This window comes from Pararge aegeria, chromosome 10, assembly GCF_905163445.1.
Source record: "Pararge aegeria chromosome 10, ilParAegt1.1, whole genome shotgun sequence".
Taxonomy (NCBI): Eukaryota; Metazoa; Arthropoda; class Insecta; order Lepidoptera; family Nymphalidae; genus Pararge; species Pararge aegeria.
This window is the reverse complement of record NC_053189.1, coordinates 5,591,688-5,610,732: the sequence shown is the minus strand read 5'-3', so window position 1 is coordinate 5,610,732 and position 19,045 is coordinate 5,591,688. Positions and strand designations below refer to the sequence as shown.

Below are 19,045 nucleotides of genomic sequence, written 5' to 3'. Positions count from 1 at the left end.
TCACGATGTTTTCCTTCACCGCTGAAGCAAGTGATATTTTAATTACTCAAAACGCATATAACTTAAAAAAGTAAGAGGTTAAAAATAAACTGACACTCTTTAATTGGAATTACCCGCAACACTGTACACGTTTGTTTTAGTTTTTAAAGATATCTTACGTCCCTACCGACCAAGACGTGCCGATGAGTAATAAAGTGTTCCGTTGCGATGTCGCGTAGAAGCCGTTTAGGGGTATGACTACCAAACTCCCTAACAGGTTAGCCCGCTACCATCTTAGACTGCATCATCTTACCACCAGGTGAGCTTGTAGTCAAGGGCTAACTTGTAGTTGAAAGAAAAAAGTAGTTATAAACGTAAAATCATTAAGAACAGTCGTTTCAATGGACCCAACTTCCCCTCAAAACAGACACATTTTCAAACAATCTTCCTTTTCCTGCTTAACTCCATTGGGAGTTCAATTATCTGTAGTTCGTCTGACATTCAATAAGGATAAAGCCTTATACGTTACATATATTTTTAAGAGATTATTTTTCCGACCCAAATATCGACCAATAGAATTGCACCATTCGACGTCACGTGGTACAACCTACATGGTATTATACTGATAATTTTTTGAAAATTTTCTCTGGTAGTTGCTATATATATTTTGCTATATTTATTCATTATGAAATTCTTATTTGTTAACTGTACATTTCGTCTCATGGTGCAATTCTATTGGCCGACATTTGGGACGGAAAAATAATCCCCCGAATACCACACGAGCTTCAAAATTATCTGGCATTTCCCTCAAGGTTCCCTGCAAACAAATAAAGTCGTCTTTGAAGCTCTTGTGGTATTATAAGTGAAAAGACAAAGTGAAAGTAAGAGTAGAGTAGTGTTTTACATAAGTATAATAACAAGTGTAAAGAAATTTGAAACCATTTTCCTCGTGTAATGGCAACAACTACGAGCATATCATACAAACTACGGTAATCCTAGGTAATGGCGGTCAGAGCATGCGATATTACGTGTTCACGTTACTACCGTAGTGGAAAGTTCATGATAGCGTTTATGTTTTGTATGACAGGTTAGCTTTTGATTCGAAAGCGCTTACTTGGTAAGTCAAGCAGCTCTTGTTATCATGTAGCAGCCAACCCGGTGAACTTCGTACAATCTCTACCTAAACTGACTGCTTAAGTTGGAGGTCCCGGGTTCGAATCACGGCAGGGGCAGTAGGGGAATTTATAACTTCTGATTATTCTCTGATTTGGTGGAAGGCGTCGGCCGTCCCGACGAAGTCGTACCTATTTAATATAACTGCCATACTCCGTAACAGGAAGCCCGCTACCCTCTTAGACAGCACCATCACTTAACATTAAGTGAGATTGCAGTCTAGGTCTATTTTGTGGAGAAGTGAAAAAAAAAATTTTGAGACGTACAACCACGTTATGAACGTACTCGTACACGTAGGTACATCGTGAACCAGTTAATCTTTCCAATGTCTACTATTCATGCCCGCAACTTCGCTTGCGTAGCATTTCTGTCGTGCGGTTAGGTTAACAAATTTTCAATGCCTTTCGGTGCCTATGCCTACCGCGAGAATACAAGTTACAGACCAAACTAAAACCAAAAAAAAGTCGAAATAATATATTAGTGGATAACTTGGCATATACTTCAAAGATTTTATACTATTCTAGAGACAATCAGCGAGTGATTGAGCGAGTTATACTCAGATTATGGAGAGTAAGCTCAAATATCTGAAGGATATCCGTAAAACCACTGTTACTTCCTAACTAGGAACTCTATATCAAATTCCCTTTAGTCAGTTTCTTACAGATGTGCACAGAGTTTAAGAAACAGTATGGCCGCTCCTTAGACTAGCTGCTGATTGTGAAATAGAACACGAGCGGTTAATCACCCCAGTCAACGCTCATTCAGAAAACTGATTGACCAGTTAATTGTATTTCGCTGTTTTAGAGATCGCAAGGAGTCTACATTTAATGCAAAGGCCATATCGCAGCGTCGGCTTACATCCTAAGCGGCGTTCGAGTTTGAATCCTGCATACGACCAATATCAAGACTTACTCAAATGGGCGCGTAAAATATCTACAAATTCTGCAGTTTACCTTTTCATCGTACATACGGTACCCTTAAAAGATTTTATTAATACAATCGATTTAATACAACAAATTAATGCCAACTATTGGCACGACACCAACCTGATGGATTGCGCCGCAATCTGTCGATAAGGCGTTACAACAGCAATCCGTATAAGACCAGGCGCAACATACCATAACAACCAGTAAACCTGACCACTTCAAAAAGATCCCAGGCAACGCCTTTCCTACTAACAAGTTGAGGGAGATCTAGCAAAGCAAAGGCTCATCTTTAATTTGCAACGATACGAGCATATAAGAACTAAGAGCCGTCAATGAAACTCAGTCGCACAACTGGGATCCGGTTTGTTAATGATGTCGCCGCGACCAACTTTTGTTTCAGTACAAACCTCGTGTACGATAAAGTATTGAATTACGGCTCCATAACATCCCAACTCTACTTCAACTGCAAAGAAATAAAGACTCTACAGATACAAAATTAAAGAAGATTCCCGTTTGAAGCGCTTGCCGTAAATTATCGGAATAGAAAGAGACGAAGTGGTCGAAGCAGAATAATAATTTGATGCCTTAAATATATGAAGAAAAGATGCAATTTAGTTAGCAGAACTGGTTACTACCGTGGCTTCTACGATGATGGTGACAGCTTTTGAAAAGAGTGAACAAACTAGTAGGTAAAGCTTATATTGTGCTAGTTTACGGATGAATGTTGAGGTTAATGTCTACTTTGATTTTACATCAGAATGATGCTTTATAATTTCCGAAGTTGGCGGAAAATTCCTACAGAATTTTGCAGTAAAACTTCTACGCGAATATTTGTAGAATGCAAAAATAACGCATATTATAGAAATAAAACTTGAAACACGGACCACGAATCTATGATTTGATTTATCTATGACACATGTCAACGAGCGTATGAAAATAATCCCAAGAACTTATTTCGCGTGCGATAGCAAGAGGCTTTTTTTACACTGAATAAAGTTTTTGTATAAAGTTTATAATAACTCATGGATATAAACATACCTAATAATAAACAAAAATGAAAATATTTTCATACAAAAATAACCTAAGTTCCCAAAATATATTAGGTATCCTAAGATGCAGACAACATTGCCCCTGCAAACTAATATAATAGATTTTTGTATTCCTACATATAGAAATACAAAAGTACGAGTGATAATAAAATGTACAACATACATTTATAAAAATATGTGTTATTTTGAACATATATTAGAACTTGTGACACGATATATGACACATTTAAATTTAACTATCGTGGCCTTAATAAATCCAAAAGTTGTATTGCCTATGGGATGTACACATTCAATCTCATTTGCAACCTTGAAGCCCTTAAAATAAGGACTATTTTTTTACCATTTTAGTTTAACGCACCGGTCACTTTCCAATATGTCAATATAAGCTTTCGCTATCGGTGACCGAGACGCACGTTTTGTTTGCTTTACTTATTTGTACATTTTTACTCGTGAAAATTTATGACAATCGGAACAGGATCAAGGTTTTGGGATGTTTGTCACATTCGTGCAGAATAATCGGATATAAGAACTTAGTTAGCTGAGAAGTACAGGTTTTAATTTTTGCTTGATAATGAAATAATAGCTGTGGCTAAAGTTTAAAATAAAATAAATAAATATACTACGACAATTCACACATCGCCATCGACTGATGAATATTTTTATGAATAATACTTATAGTATACATATAAACATCCAAACACTGAAAAACATTCATGTTCATCACACAAACATTTTCCAGTTGTGGAAATCGAACCCACGGCCTTGGATGCAAAAAGTAGGGTCGCTGCCCACTACGCCAATCGGTCTTCAAAATGTGAAAGTACTGTGTATAAAAAGATAAAAATTCAATATAACAAAAATTTGTTAACTTATGTGTTACCAAAATTTTCCCTACTCACAATTTACTATGCCCGTATTGTATGATCAGAGGGGTAATGCTGGTCACAGAAGTCAAGTAAAACTTACCAAATTATATTTACTAAGATGTTTATTATTAAAAAAAACTGTGTAGAAACGGACCCTCAAAGTTGAAAGCGGTGATAGCCAAGTGAATAAAGCTTCGGCTTTCTTTTCGTGAAGACCGAGTTCGAGCCCCAGCTAACTTTTCAGAGTTGTGCGTTTTTAATTTAAGCAATTTTAAAATCATTTGCTTTAAACGATGAAGGAAAACATCGTGAGGAAATCTGCATGCCTGAGAGTTCTCCATAATGTCCTCAACGGCGTGTGATGTCAACCAATCCACATTTAGCCACTCTGAGAGGAGTCCCGTGCCCTGTAGTCGGCTGGTAATAGATTGATAATGTTGAATATATAAATTAAATAATAATAATAATCTACATTATTTAGATATTATATTTTTATATAGTAATTATAATCCAATGGATACAAGAAAATAATAAGCAGGGCACATTTCAGTGAGAACAGACGGATGTATGGATCCCAAAGTAATGGGATAAAGTCTCTGCAGCGGAAAATGCAGAGTTGGTAGGTAGATACCTAAATATGTATCCAGACGATACGCCGGGAACCGGTGAAAATCAACGAGACGGTGTAATCAGGTGGCGCAATACCGTGAAATTTGGAAATCCCTGCACGGTGAACGTCCAACGATTGGTATAACGATTTTAGTTATGAAGACGATAAAAATATGTCTCGAATTAATTTCTTGTGACACACTAAATACTCGTTCCATGTTACATTTTTCTAGTTAGAATGACGGTAGTGGAACGCGGAGTCAACTGTCAAATTCATTTAGTATCATCGATTAACATAACATCGTTAATAAGGCTTCGATGCCTATTATTTTATATACCTATAGAACTTTAATTGAATTAATCTGACAGCTGGTACATGGACATCCAGGTATTCTTTGTGGAATGTGAGGGCTTGATGTTTAATTATTATCACGGTTACTTCGCTAATAGAATGTAACAGAATAGATTTAGTATACCAAAATTTGATCCATGCGTCTGGTGACCCTGGCTAAGTCTAGCCTTAAATAAGGTGGTTCCAAGTTTTGGTTACGATGCACATATATGAATATTTGGAACAAATGGATATTTTGTAAATAATTTAATTTTTTAAAACATGATTGTTATATTTTAATGAACCCAGTTTTAATACTTTAAATATACATATTATGAAAACTTTAAAATTTCTAATGTTTTGATATTATAATAGAAATTTAAATAACAACATTAATAAATAAATATGACCACCAGCAGACAAAATGGACCAGACTATCGGGTTACAAAACGCTAAGATATTAAAAAAAAGATCTCTTAACTGCTTTTTAACCGCGTTTCGTATTAATCTCAATAGATTTTGCATTTTCATGCTCTTTAATGGTCTCACCTAATGGTTGATCGATGCAGGTGAGTTCATCATGAATATATTATGCAGTAGGTAGAGATGGACTTCATTTTATACCAACTTTAATATTCAGCATTCCAGCTTATGGCAGGACGGATGAAAAAAAAATTATCAACAGCATCATTGTGCCGTGTTCTATAGTATTTGATTTATCTTTTATTGATTACATCCAATTTAACAAATTACACCACAAATAAGAACTTGAGGTTGATCCTATAATATAATCATTTTCATATTATCTCTCGTATTCTTCTTGTCCTCATTGCTAAGTGGAACCCGCACGTCCTCTTCTTTCACTCACTTCTATTACCCATCAACTCACTTTTCCTTTTAAGCCCATAAAGCTGCAGAAAGCAGATCACTTCCATATAATTATAAATGGATTGTGCATTTATCTCTTCTTTGTTCTTCCTGAAATCTTTCTTCTTCAACATAAATAAAACTTAAATAATTCTCTTCTCTCTGTATAACATGGCCATGCCAGTCTATAGCACTTCATTTTTCCGTCGGCGCTTTACTACTGCTACTGATTGCATTCAGAGTTGTAATGGTGCATTAATTTGCTCACTAAGGTTTGGTGATAATTTATTAAATTTAGTTTTATAGACCATTTTTATGTGTCATTTCAGTCATTTTTTGTTCAGAGAAACCCAATATTTCAGTAATCGTGATTTTATCGTTCATTTTATAATGAATTGATTTTATCGTTAATTTTACAATAAATTGCGAAGCGTCCCAAGTTCATCCAAAGTTAGTTAAGTTTAGGTTTGAATTTAGAGTAACCGAAATGTGTAGTGCTCTCTGAATATCCACAAGCGGTCAAGCGAGCATAAAGAAACTAAAAACATGTATTTTAAACGTGATGAATAAATAAACTTTATTTGAATATTTGCGCAATCTTGATATTCAGTAGATATCATATTCGGTACATCACTATTATGCAGTATGCGGTGAAAATAAAATTTATACTAGTAATAAAAATAAATGGCAGTTGATCGCCTAGGAATAAAAGATTAGGTATTTTCTAAATATCTTTTTTCTCGCTATTTAATTGTCATAAAATCTGCTTATATTAGAGACTACGAAATCGAACATTTTTTTATTTAGTGGCTTCTTATTGACCCGGTGATATTAGCTTTTTTTTTAATCTACATTGGTGAAGTGGCACTTTGTCACAACGTTGCTGTCATAGTCCGAAAGTACGTCTATTTGTCAAAGCTGTATAACTTTGAATTGGAGAAACATATAGGTGACTTCAATTTTATGAAACATTTTAACATTCATTTCATTTTCACATTTTTCCTTTTTGTTTTGACTTAGTTTAGTTTTTAGTTTTAGTGTCGATGGGTCATAGTTAGCTAATAATAAAAAATAAAAAAAAATATGTAAGCCGTCCTCGTATTTATTCATTGTAAAATAAATATTTCAACAAATTCCGCGATTAACAGTGGGCTGTGTTATTTAATAATTATATTGATTCAATTGTAAATCGAGAATGGTAAACTGGTAGCGGTGATAGCCCAGTGATGAGGACTTCTTCTTTTTTGAACAATTAAAATATCATTTGCTTCAACGGTGAAAGAAAACATCGTGAGGAAACCCGAAGCCCAAGAATTCTCCATAGTTTTCAAAGGCTTGTGGAATCCACCAATCCGCACTGGGCCAGCGTGGTGGACTGCGGCCTAAACCTTTCTCACTGGGCAGGAGACCGGTTTGTACTGGGTTGGTAATGGGTTGATATGATGATGATGATAAATTGTGAATTAATACGCTTGATATTACATAACAGCTATTATAAAACAGTCCGAATGATTTATTTTATGCTATTGGTTTATGACAATTATAATAATGCTAATAAGTATAGTATATTTGTGATATAATCGAATTTTATATTTTATACATCCGCTTTTACTCCAAAATATTAATGAATTTAAAAATATTTGTATGGTAATCTCATCTTTCTAATATATTTATAGACTGTATTATAGATTTTCACTTTACGTAATCCGCTCATGTCCATTCGATTAGTTGTATAATATTATTTCAAAATTGTTACGTAATGATACACCTTAACTCTATATAAATTATAAACATTACGAGGTTAAACTATCATATACTTGACGGATAGATCCTCGTCGCGAAAACGCGAAAATTTAATAATCCGATTAAACTAACTAACGTTTTATAGTACAATATAATTTACTATTATATATAAAAAAATAAAATATATTAAAAGTACAATTGATACCGTATGTATTCCTTCCAAGTTACTCTTAAGGTGAGGATATAAAAAGTTTTAGTATGCTTACTCTATCAGATAAAGCCCTATTCACATAACATTTTAATGGACTTCAGTTTTTACAATTATATCTACTTCGCTTATGAATACTGACTAGTTGCTTGTTATAAATGAAAGGTATTATCGTTTATTTTGATTGTGCTCCGTTTTTTAACGTACTGACCGTTTACAAATCAAAAATAATAATATATCTAATATATAAAATTCTCGTGACAGTGTTCGGGGATCACATTTTTTTTGTATATTCAGTAGGTCTGAAAATCGGTCATAATTTATTGTTTCTACCCTTAAGTGATAGGATCGTCCACTCCAGATATATTTTTTTTAAATTTGGTCAAATTCTTTAATAATATTTTTTTTCTGTTTTAGCATCCCAAATCTTTCTTAAAAATGCGAAACAAGTGCGGTAGATGTCGCGGGCAACCGCTAATATATACATAAAAAACAATAGCAATAAGTAATCTCTTGTTTTAAGTGTCTCTTTGTTATATGGACCTTTAAAAAGTAGATCAAAACTGCAACCATCCCTGCACCATTAGACTCATAAAAAGGCATAGGTAATATAATAATTTTGGCATCGATGCATCGTGGCTTAGTTGGCAAAGCCCTCAGGCTGGGATTGGCAGGGAAATGCGAGATTAGAACTTGTAAAACGCCGTTTTTTAATCTACTAGCATCATATAATCTTGTATAGACTTTCATCAAACATAGCTAAGCAGACTCCCGATTAATTCATATTTCAAAGAAAAAAACAAATCGAACATCCGTTTAGAAAATACGATGCTACAGACAGACACAGACCCACCGACACGTCAAATTTATGACACCCTTTACTTGGTAATTTTTGCTACAAATTACTTACCAAGTAATTTTATATTTCACTACCCAAATTAATTTGGATCGAATTGAGAAGCTCCTTTTAGACGGTTAATGTATACGGGATTTTCCATAGAGTTACTGTATTCCCTTATTTCATTTTCGTAAGTCCTTATGCTGAGTTGTGATAGCAGTGGACAGGGTATTGATGATAAAGACTACGCCTTGCTAAATTTGAATTAAAAATTCATTTATTTCAAGTACTAGGCCTAGTTTATAAGCATTTGAATGTCAAGTCAGTCTGTTTGTAGGAACTATACCACCTGCCGACAATGCCGTACCTATTAATCCGGGTACGGACCGCGTCCGTCTGAAGAGGCGTTGTGCCGCACACCCATGTCGGCCGGACGTGCAGCCAACACACTGACACACATTTTTCTCCGCACAATTTTATTTATTTATCTGTTTGTGCGTTTGAGAATTCTCGCCGCGTTGACTGCCGATTAGCATTCCGGATTGTGATGGATTAGGTCCGATCGGATGTGGGCCATGGGTTCGGAAATTTCACGGAAATCGGGGTTAGGATTTTGTCAATTCCGATAAAAGCATTTGTAGTCACAATCGTACATTGGATATATCTACCTGACAAATTATTAGAGTACCAGTAGGGTCGTGGGAGGGAGTTCTGGGAGGCTTCGGCCGTGGCTAGATATCACCCTACTAATAAATACCAGCTACCAAGCTATTTAGCGTTCCGGTACGATGCTGTGTAGCAACCGATTAGGGGTACAGTTTTTTATTTATTCATTCAATTTAACTGCTTTACACTTTGCAGATAAGCTCTGTTATTTTTCTTATATATGAGGTCTCGGGATTTATCATGTTGCTTTAATAGTTTTAAATGACAATGTGAGACAGTGAGACATAATTAGAAAAAAACAGCCTTTTGCACTTCTTCTCTATATAAACTATAAGTGTGGGAAATTCCATAGGTATTTTTCCGTCAGCCCAATTTTCGTAAAAGGAGTAACAAATTTTTTGCTTCATTATTTTGAGGTGATGGTGATAATAACATTAGCTAGTCTAAAATTACCGCTAGCAGGGTAACTCGCCCTGGTCTATGAATAGCCACAAAAAACTTTCGAGAGAAATCCAAGTTTTTGATCGTTTATGTAATCCTTAAATACATAAGACTAGCGTTTTCACTAAACCTTGTTATCGTCTAAAACGAATGCTTAATAATTCAGGCGGTTTCTTTGGAAAAAAACGTTGCACCAACTCTTAGGTGATAACTATTGGTAAGCGGTTGATGTATGCGTAGGAATCTCCTTAGATTCGGCGTTACTTATTTTAAGCATTGCCTTGTTCGTCGTTAGTGAAAACGGGCATTAGAAATGTAACAGTTAAGACCTGGACCAACATTGTCGCCTTCTTAATTGCTATGCAAAGATTCATAACAAAGCAAGACGATTAGCGCTGAATAAGCTTAGTCAGTAGTAAATAATAAACATCCTACGACAATACAGACATCGCCCTCAAGCCCCACAGTAAGCGTAGCTTGTGTTATGGGTACTAAGATGACTGATGAATATTTTTACAGGGTATGCAGGGTATACAGATGATAAAAAATTAAGAAAATCTCCAGAACGAAGTTTAAAAAAATATTATGGTTAGGCATTGTAAGATTTATAAAAAACCTACCCTTAAGTATTTATAACTCGTACTGGAGATTTTCTTCATTTTATATCATCTGCATACCCTCTTTGCACGCCACTGGTATTGATGATATCATGTATACTTATAATATACAGATAAACACACTAAAAAAACTTCTTATTCTTGACACAATTATTTGCCATGTGCGTTTCCACCTGCAAATACAGTCACGTAAATCGTGCTATAGATACATCAACTCAGTTGTGCGCGCGGCCCTATGTGTGGGTAAACCTTGTACATATACAGTGACTTTGTGTGCGTGACAAGAGGTACAGTCGGGTACAAATACAAATACAGTTATTTACGGGTTATATACGGGTTTTTTTTTAAAAAAACAGTTATTTGGTAATTTAATGTTTATTTATTGAACATTATTCTGAATCGCTACTTGAAAAATCAAATGATGAATTTTCGGATTCGCTGCTCTCATCAAGGTTAATTATGAATTCTGACTCCATGTCAAAATGTCTATAGTATTCTTCTTCTTTCTTTTGTACATGTCGACAAGTATTACCCCACATCCCTTCATCAATTTGACTTAAACATTCATTTATGAGTTTCATTATTTCCGTCACATTTTGGTCGACATTACGCGAAGCAATATAATTTTTTAAAATTCCCCACACATTTTCTATGGGGTTTAGTTCAGGATGATATGGTGGCAATCGAAGAACTTTTATGCCATATCGCTGAAGTATGTCATCAATCTTGTAACAGATATAGTTTTCTTTATTTTTTTTAATCAAATCATACAGTTCAATTTTTTTCATATCTTGATTAAAAGCTATATTTTTTTCTGTCAGCCATCTCTGCATTTCTATTTTTTTGGAATTCGAATTTGGGGCTCTGTCATTTTGAACGTTATGGTATGAGGCATTATCAAGCACAACCACAGAGTTAGGTGGAAGATTCGGTACTAGACGTTCTTTTAGCCACTTTTCATAGTTTTCCGCGTTCATGTTAGAATGGTAATCACCAGAAACACTATTTGCTTTGTATGTCAATAGTGCGTTAGGTACGAAACCTTGTTCTGAACCAGCATGCACAATGATAATTCTTTGTCCTTTCGACAGGTTTCTCTTTAAAGGTGGTCCATCTTTATTACCCCATCCTTTGTTTTGAACATGATTAGTTAAGATATAGCTCTCATCTGTATATACGATACACCGATTTTCTTGACGGTATCTGAGTAAATTTTTTAGGTAGGAAAATCGTAGTTTTTGGATGTCATGCCGCTCTATAATAACACGTCTGTTATCCACAGTTTTTCGCCATTTGTATCCCAACTTTAACAAAGCTGTACGCAGAGTCGAAATACTTCCATCATAGTTAAGTTTATCTTGAAATATTCCTTTCAACTTTAGCAAGGTAGGTAACTCACGATGTTCTAAATGGTAATTTTGAATAGTGGAACGTATAACATCAACGTTAAAGTTGTCTAATTCTAACTTCTTTAAACGTTTTTTACGGTCTTTATGCGGAGATTTAAACTTAGAGTCAGATTCTTTTCCTTCAGCCAATATATTAGTAACTGTTCTCTCTGATACCCCCACTGCCATTGCTGTTCTTTTCCGTACGCTATTTAAATGTTCACTTAGTTTCGATATTAAAATTGGACTTGCACTGCAAACTGGATCACTTACTAGTTCCAATATATCTCTCGCATCTATTTTCAGAAATTCGTATACCTTAGCAATGGTTTCTCGAGTCTAAAACAATAATACGTAAACGTCAACAAGGATATATTTTTTCGTATATAGAATCATAATAAATACCTATTCATTACATCTAAATTTAAAAATAAAAAATATTTACCTGACTCCTTAAACATTTTTTCCGTGAAGAACTAGACATTTTCGTAAACGACTGTACCCGTAAGAAAAAGCGATAGGAACACGTCTTGCTCGAACGACGACTGCCGCGTCACTGCCACACGAATGAAAGTTGTATATTTACAAGCGCACGCACACATAGGGCCGCGCGCACAACTGAGTTGAAGTATCTATAACTCTACTGAGCTACCAACGCGAAAATCCAATTCCGGTAAATCACTGTTCTTGATTCACAATAGTGACAAAATAGAGAATTAAAACTGAATTACCTACGTTTTAATTTGTCATCACTAATCTAATAAACTAAACATATTTTGAATATAACCTAGAGATAGGTACTGTAGATCGAATAGATTGAAGGGAATGTTAGTGTAGGACGATAACAAAGTCGCCGTACGTGTATATGTAGCTTATCTTAGTACCTACTTAAAACATTCAAGCAAATTAAAAGCAATTAAATAGCCGTATTTAGAGCTTCTCATTTTTAGGGACTATCATCAATATCGTAGTTAAGTATGACCATTGACCAGCTATAGAAAAAAATCGATTAACACCAATTCTGTAGGTATTAAGTATTTATACGCTATAGTAAAACCATTATATTCACAGAGATATTATTACATCTAGAGATGAACCATCACTGCCACCTGGATGGCTGATCTCGATCTCTCGATCTCGAATCTCGAGCTTTCTTCTGTAATTCCTGGGCACCATTTTTATTTTTATTTATACACTTTATTTGTACACCACAAATAGAAAAAAAAACAATGGACACAACAAAAATAAACTTAAAAAGTAGGATACAAAGGGCGGCCTTATCGCTTAGTAGCGATCTCTTCCAGGCAACCTTAGGATTAGGAAAACCAAGGGAAACCGATTTGTGGGTTGTATTATTATTATAGACATACTTACGAACAATTACACACTAATACTTATCAAGTTTACACACATAAAATAATAATAATAATAATAAGAAATATAAAAAATAATAAACTAATATATACCAAAACATACTTAAATACGAGTGAGAGTTAATCACTGTCGTCTTTATTGCTCAAGATAATGGGCTTTAACAGCATTTTGAATATGTCTAGTGACCTTGACTGTCGTATGCTTATTGGGAGTGCATTCCACAGTTCAGTAGCTTGAACAATGAATGAATGCTTATAAAACTTAGTTTTATGCGACGGCATGCTCAAAGTCAGCGTACGCCAAGAACGTAAATCTGACTGCACTCCAAGAAAACGACAACGAATAGAGAGCCACTTAAGCTTTAGTCTAAATTCAGATACATGATCATATTTGCGTAAGCTAAATATGAACCGAATAGCGAGATTTTGGAGACGCTTAAGTTTGTTGGTCCTCGGTCAGGTTAAGATGTGAGTAGTCTAGGTAGCTAGAACGCGCCTGCACTCTAGCAACAATTTCAGCATCTCGAAAATGTTCCACGCGCAACAGACGAAGATGAAGCATACTTATCTAATGTTAACATTAACACAGGCTGTAAATATTTATAGTCCTTTATATTTCCTGAGAAGTAATACCCTTCCGATATTTAAGAGTTGTCTGAAGGACTACTCCCTCTCCTTGAGTGATGGAATTTGAAGTAGATTCTTTATATTTCCTTCTTTTAAATTATGCGTTAAAATCTAGCTTGTACCTATTATATATAAATATATAACAAACATATATGTTATATATTTATATATAATAGGTATATTTCTTAAAATTATATATGTATTTGTATCTTTACATTTTGGTATTTATGTACATCAATCCACACTCTTGGCACTATCCCGTTCTCTTGCTGTAAGTCCTATCTACGAAGGTTGCCAGCAATAAGGCCGCCTTTGCATGTCTACATTGTGTACTGTATAATCCTTACTGTTACAATAAAGTGTTTCCTCTTCTTCTACTTCTTCTTCTTTTACTCTACTCGTATATAATATTGTAAAGACTTTACAGTAAAATTATTTAATCAGATGAAAGTGCCATCTCGTTATTTCAACCATGCGTGTATACATTTTTACAATTCACTGGTAAAAACTCAAACAATTATGATTTAATCATGATTTAATGAATCATTATGTAAAAGTTATTGTGTTACAGTTCTGAGAGTCACTATCCAATTTTTACGTTTGTTCGGAAATCACTGTCAAATCGTGGTTTTGTAAGGAGATGACCGATATGCAACCAACGATCAACAAAATATGCAAATAAGAGCTGGTTATATTCAAGTCATGTTGAACCGGGACGCACTGTCCCACTCTAGAGCTATAGTAACATCTCAATGGCTAAACCAACCATGTCGAAATTTCATTTGTTAGAATAATATAGAAATCGATAAATCGATGGTGTTACCTCCGTTAACTTCTTACCCATTATAAAGATAGGACCGGTTGGTAATAGGTAGGTATTCGCAATAAATGATTCACTTTCTCTTCAAAAATCTCGCCCGGACATATTGGACTGCCCAGCTTAAAATATAGTTTGAAATAATTATATTGATCAATAACATTTATCGATATTATGACTAGGTATCGATAGTAATTTGTTAAATGAAAGTTATTTTTGGCCAGTTATTTTAAACGCAACTACGTCCGCAGGTTTTAAAATCGAGATAAAAGTATTAAATGATTCAAACTTTTATTTATGGATGGTGATGTGCCATATTACAAGACGCGGAATTAAGGGTCTGACTCATAAATGACTCGAATATACTAACTTTAATAATTCTTAAAAATAATATACTTATATAAGTATATCGCACTTGGCCGGTTTTTAAAACGAATGTTTAAAGTTAATGAACGACACGTTATATGATGTTTGATTATTGATTCGTGTGACAAATTCAGGACTAGAACTAAGTATGGCAGTAAAACTATACAGGTTGAGGGAGCTATACTATACAATAGTCTACCTTAAGAGATTTTTTTGCGAAGAAATCTTTTAATTCGTATAAAAATAAGCTAAAAAAGCATTGTTTATTTTTTTATAAACGCGCCACCTTTATTTTATTTTGCTACTAAAAACAGTTTAAGTTTAAGCTGTTTATTTTGTATCACACTTACTAGATAACATATCAACAATTCTTTATGTGAATTTTAATTTCTCATTAAGTGAAACTGTTGAAATGTCTTTAGACTAAAATAATAAACATCAAATAGCTGTTATTTACCTTGTGGTCAGTTTATCAAGTTCTACGTGATTTCCAATCGGTTTTCGGCACGATCTTCTCGCAACGGTGGTAACTAGCCACGGCCGAAGCCCCCCACCAGACCAGACCAGAGAAGAAACAGAAATTATTATAACCCAAAATCATCATAGATCATCACAGAATGATATGTTAATTAATTAAAATAACCTTAGGGTGAGGAGTTGAGACCGTAATTTGTAATCAAGCTATAAACGTGCCATCAATAAAAAAGATCTGTTAATTGAATTACATTTATTCTAAGCGATGAAACCGCTTCCATCCCTACCACATACGGTATCAATTAAAAAACGCGCAGCATTTACACTTTCTACGAGCGGTCTACCAGTTTTCTCGTTTGTCTTAATTTCTAACAACAAATGAATGGTAATCAAGTCGACCGGCCTAAGCTAATACAGTGTTTGCAGTGCTGACAGAGTGTTCACATTCAGATTTGATTGCTTTGTAATAGGACTAAAACTTCAAGGATTGTTTTTTTTTTCAAAAACTAAAATAAGTAATTTCATTTTTTTAACCGCAAGTTTCGTTATCGAATTACGCTTTATGTGTAAACCTCCTAAGAAAATCGTCTAAATGGTGAATACGCTGTGTATGATATTTAGAGATTTGAATAATACGGATACACAATTACGTTTCAAAGTTTTCTTCAACGTATTTAATCACATATTTAGGGTTACACTTTTGTAGATAATTAGATAGATTATTTTTTAAGTTACACCTAAAATATTTAGTATCTTGGCTTTCATTTGGATGGAGCTTCGTCTGTAGTGTGTTTTTTTTACTGAACTATAAGATTCTGCAATCTCGCCTGGTGATAACTGACGCAGTCTAATGTGGTAGCGGGCTAACCTGTTTAGGAGGATGGCAGTTATATATTGAACCCATACAATAATCACGTCATATTACACGTCTTTAATTTTAGCACACAAACAAAAACATGGACTGATATGCACGTCATTTACAAATGCACATAGCATTGACAAAGCGTCATGTAAACTTTATTTAACAAAAAATTCAACTCTCCGATAAGTGTTCGGTGAATTTTTTCCTAAGATTTCTACGCAACATCGCACCGGAACGCTAAATCGTTTATCGGCACGTCTTTGTCCGTAGAGGAGTAACTAGCCACGGCCGGGGATTTCCCCCAGACCAGACCAGAGATAATTCAGAAATATATATTTCCAAATTGCGCCTGCCAGCTATCGAACCGGAAACAGTGCTCGTCGCTGCGCCAGGGTGGTCGTCACGTTTCTCGTCAGCCTTTCTTTCTGAAGCATACATCGCGTGAAATCTGACGGGCTATCAGAAATGCGACGCAGAAGAAGTTGCAGGCTTTAAGCACCTAAGTTTGTTGTGGGCTTCTTCCTAGACCAGGGAACTTCTTTCGAACCCTCGTAGCTTTAGCTTTAAGTTTAATTTTCGTCTAAAATTTACTTATCGTAATCATCTCACTTCTACTCGTATGTCATATTTTCCATGTAATTTACGCGTCTATTTGAATAAATAAATATTTGACTTTGACTTTCTGAAAAGTCAGCATACCAAATTTTATTTGCCAAAATTTTAATAAGATTGGATACGTAGATAAGGATAATTACAAGATAACTAATTATTAAATAAAACTAATGACAACCTGAATCACTTTAATGAGACGGCTCAGCTATCTTTTTGACATTTGATATTTGCAAAACAGCAAAGACTGGTAGAATTATTTTAATGAATGGCTTAGTAAAATACGATAATGCACATATAATAGATTCTAGATGCGAATTATTTTCTTCTGCCTAGATGAAATTTAAATTAGGAACGTTACCAACCTAAAACTTCTTTCAGAGCTTGCGATTATATTACGATTTTTTTTTCTCGTCTTGTAAACTCATAAAACGGTGATAGCCCAGTGGGTAGGAGCTCGATTTCACTTTCGGAGGGGCCGAGTTCGAATCCCAGCACGAACCTCTAATTTTCTAAGTTATGTGCGTTTTAAGTACTGCTGGTACTTACTGAAAGTTCTTTAACAGAATATCTAACATTTTTGGGCCCGTAAAGGTATTGTCGTGATACTAGACCAATGAGGCCAAAGAAGTACCTATCTACCTACATTTAAATAAAATCCCGATGAAAACCATATGAAGGGAGTTAAAAAAAAGGCAACTCACTATCTTATGACGGTGGCCATCTTGGATTTGAAAGTTGTCATAGTGTATATATAGTATTCTAAAAATATGATGCTATTTTAGACTGATGTTCATTAAACATAGCTAAGAACACTCCTGACTGATTCACCTTTCAAACAAAATCTAAATCGATCCATCCGTTCGAGAAATATGATGCCACACACAGACACATATATACACACACTCACACACGGACACACACACACACCGTGACACAGAAACACATAGACACGTCAACCCTATACAACCCCCCGTTTCTACGACGAGTGTTAAAAAATCGATTAGGTATCCCGGGATTTCATACGAAGGGTTTTTTTCCACTACAAGTTGGCCCTTAACTTTAATCTCACCTGCTGGTAAGTTATGGTGCAGTATAAGATGGTAACGGGCTAACCTGGTAGGGGTATGACAGTTACATTAAACCTGAACGTTTAATAGCTTAGCGGTACGTCTTTGTAGGTAGGATAACTAGACTCCCAACAGACCAGACCGGAGAAAAATTCAGAAATTATTAATTCCCAAATTTTCGAACCCGGGACCTCTCTCTTGAATCCTCAGCGTTCACCGCTTTGCCAAGGAGGTGACACTACTAGCAACTGTATACCAGTATTTATTACTTCCATCATATAAATAAGATTGCATCAGCGATACGGACTTATTTAAATTTTTATGAGTATTTTATTTTTACATTTATTAAGTCTACTCTTCCGAAATTCATGGCCAGAACCCTTTCTCCTTTACATCGGAAAGCCGAAAATGTACACACAAGGGCATGGCATGTACGCGAGAGCTTCGTTTGCATTCTCAGGCGGTTGACGGCTGTTTATAATTAATGCCGAGAAGGTATACCTACGTGGGCGTTTACTTACATTTTCGACACTTTCTTCTAGCGCTGTTGAAGATTCACGATACCTAAATTGATTAAGTAAATTAACAAATACTTTTGCGAGACCTTGTATCAAACAGTTGATTATTATAATAAGGAAGTTATGTTTTAATAGTTGATAAGGTAGATATATTGGTTATTTGTATGAAAAATATAAGTTAGTTGCGAGACCTAATCTCCGATAAGTCTATTTAGAGTATATTTTATTAGTAATAAATATAGACGATTTATAGCTGTAAAATTAAACATAAGATTTATTTAAATTAAGCGGTCGATGCTTCCCCGTCACCAACCATACTGAAGCTGACCAAATTGTAAACAACCGCTTCACTCTTTATGTATCACTATCTCTGTCTACTAATATTGCTATCTCTTTTACCTGTATTTGCATCCTTGTCTCATACTCTAATAAAGATACCGATATGCGCGCGCTTCTGTGAGCATAAAACCCCGCCTCACGCGGTCAAATCACGCACTTCACTCGCTGACTCTGAAGCGAACGCATCTCCGGTAAAACGACTACACCTTGTTGTTTTATTTCACTACTGTGGATTGGACTCGTCTACGATCCTCCACAGTGCATGGTCCTTCGAGCCGGATCCAAGAAA

At 35.0% G+C, this 19,045-nt stretch overlaps 1 protein-coding gene across 1 annotated transcript; it reads right to left on the bottom strand.

Moving 5' to 3' along the window:
- Positions 1 to 10,668: 10,668 nt before the first annotated feature.
- LOC120627088 lies at positions 10,669 to 12,333 on the bottom strand. The gene is made up of 2 exons (XM_039894933.1): positions 12,147 to 12,333; positions 10,669 to 12,040 (listed from the first exon to the last, which is right to left on the bottom strand). Exons 1-2 carry the CDS (start codon positions 12,183 to 12,185, stop codon positions 10,703 to 10,705), a joined length of 1,377 nt encoding a protein of 458 aa, XP_039750867.1. The 5' UTR covers positions 12,186 to 12,333; the 3' UTR covers positions 10,669 to 10,702.
- Positions 12,334 to 19,045: the final 6,712 nt, after the last annotated feature.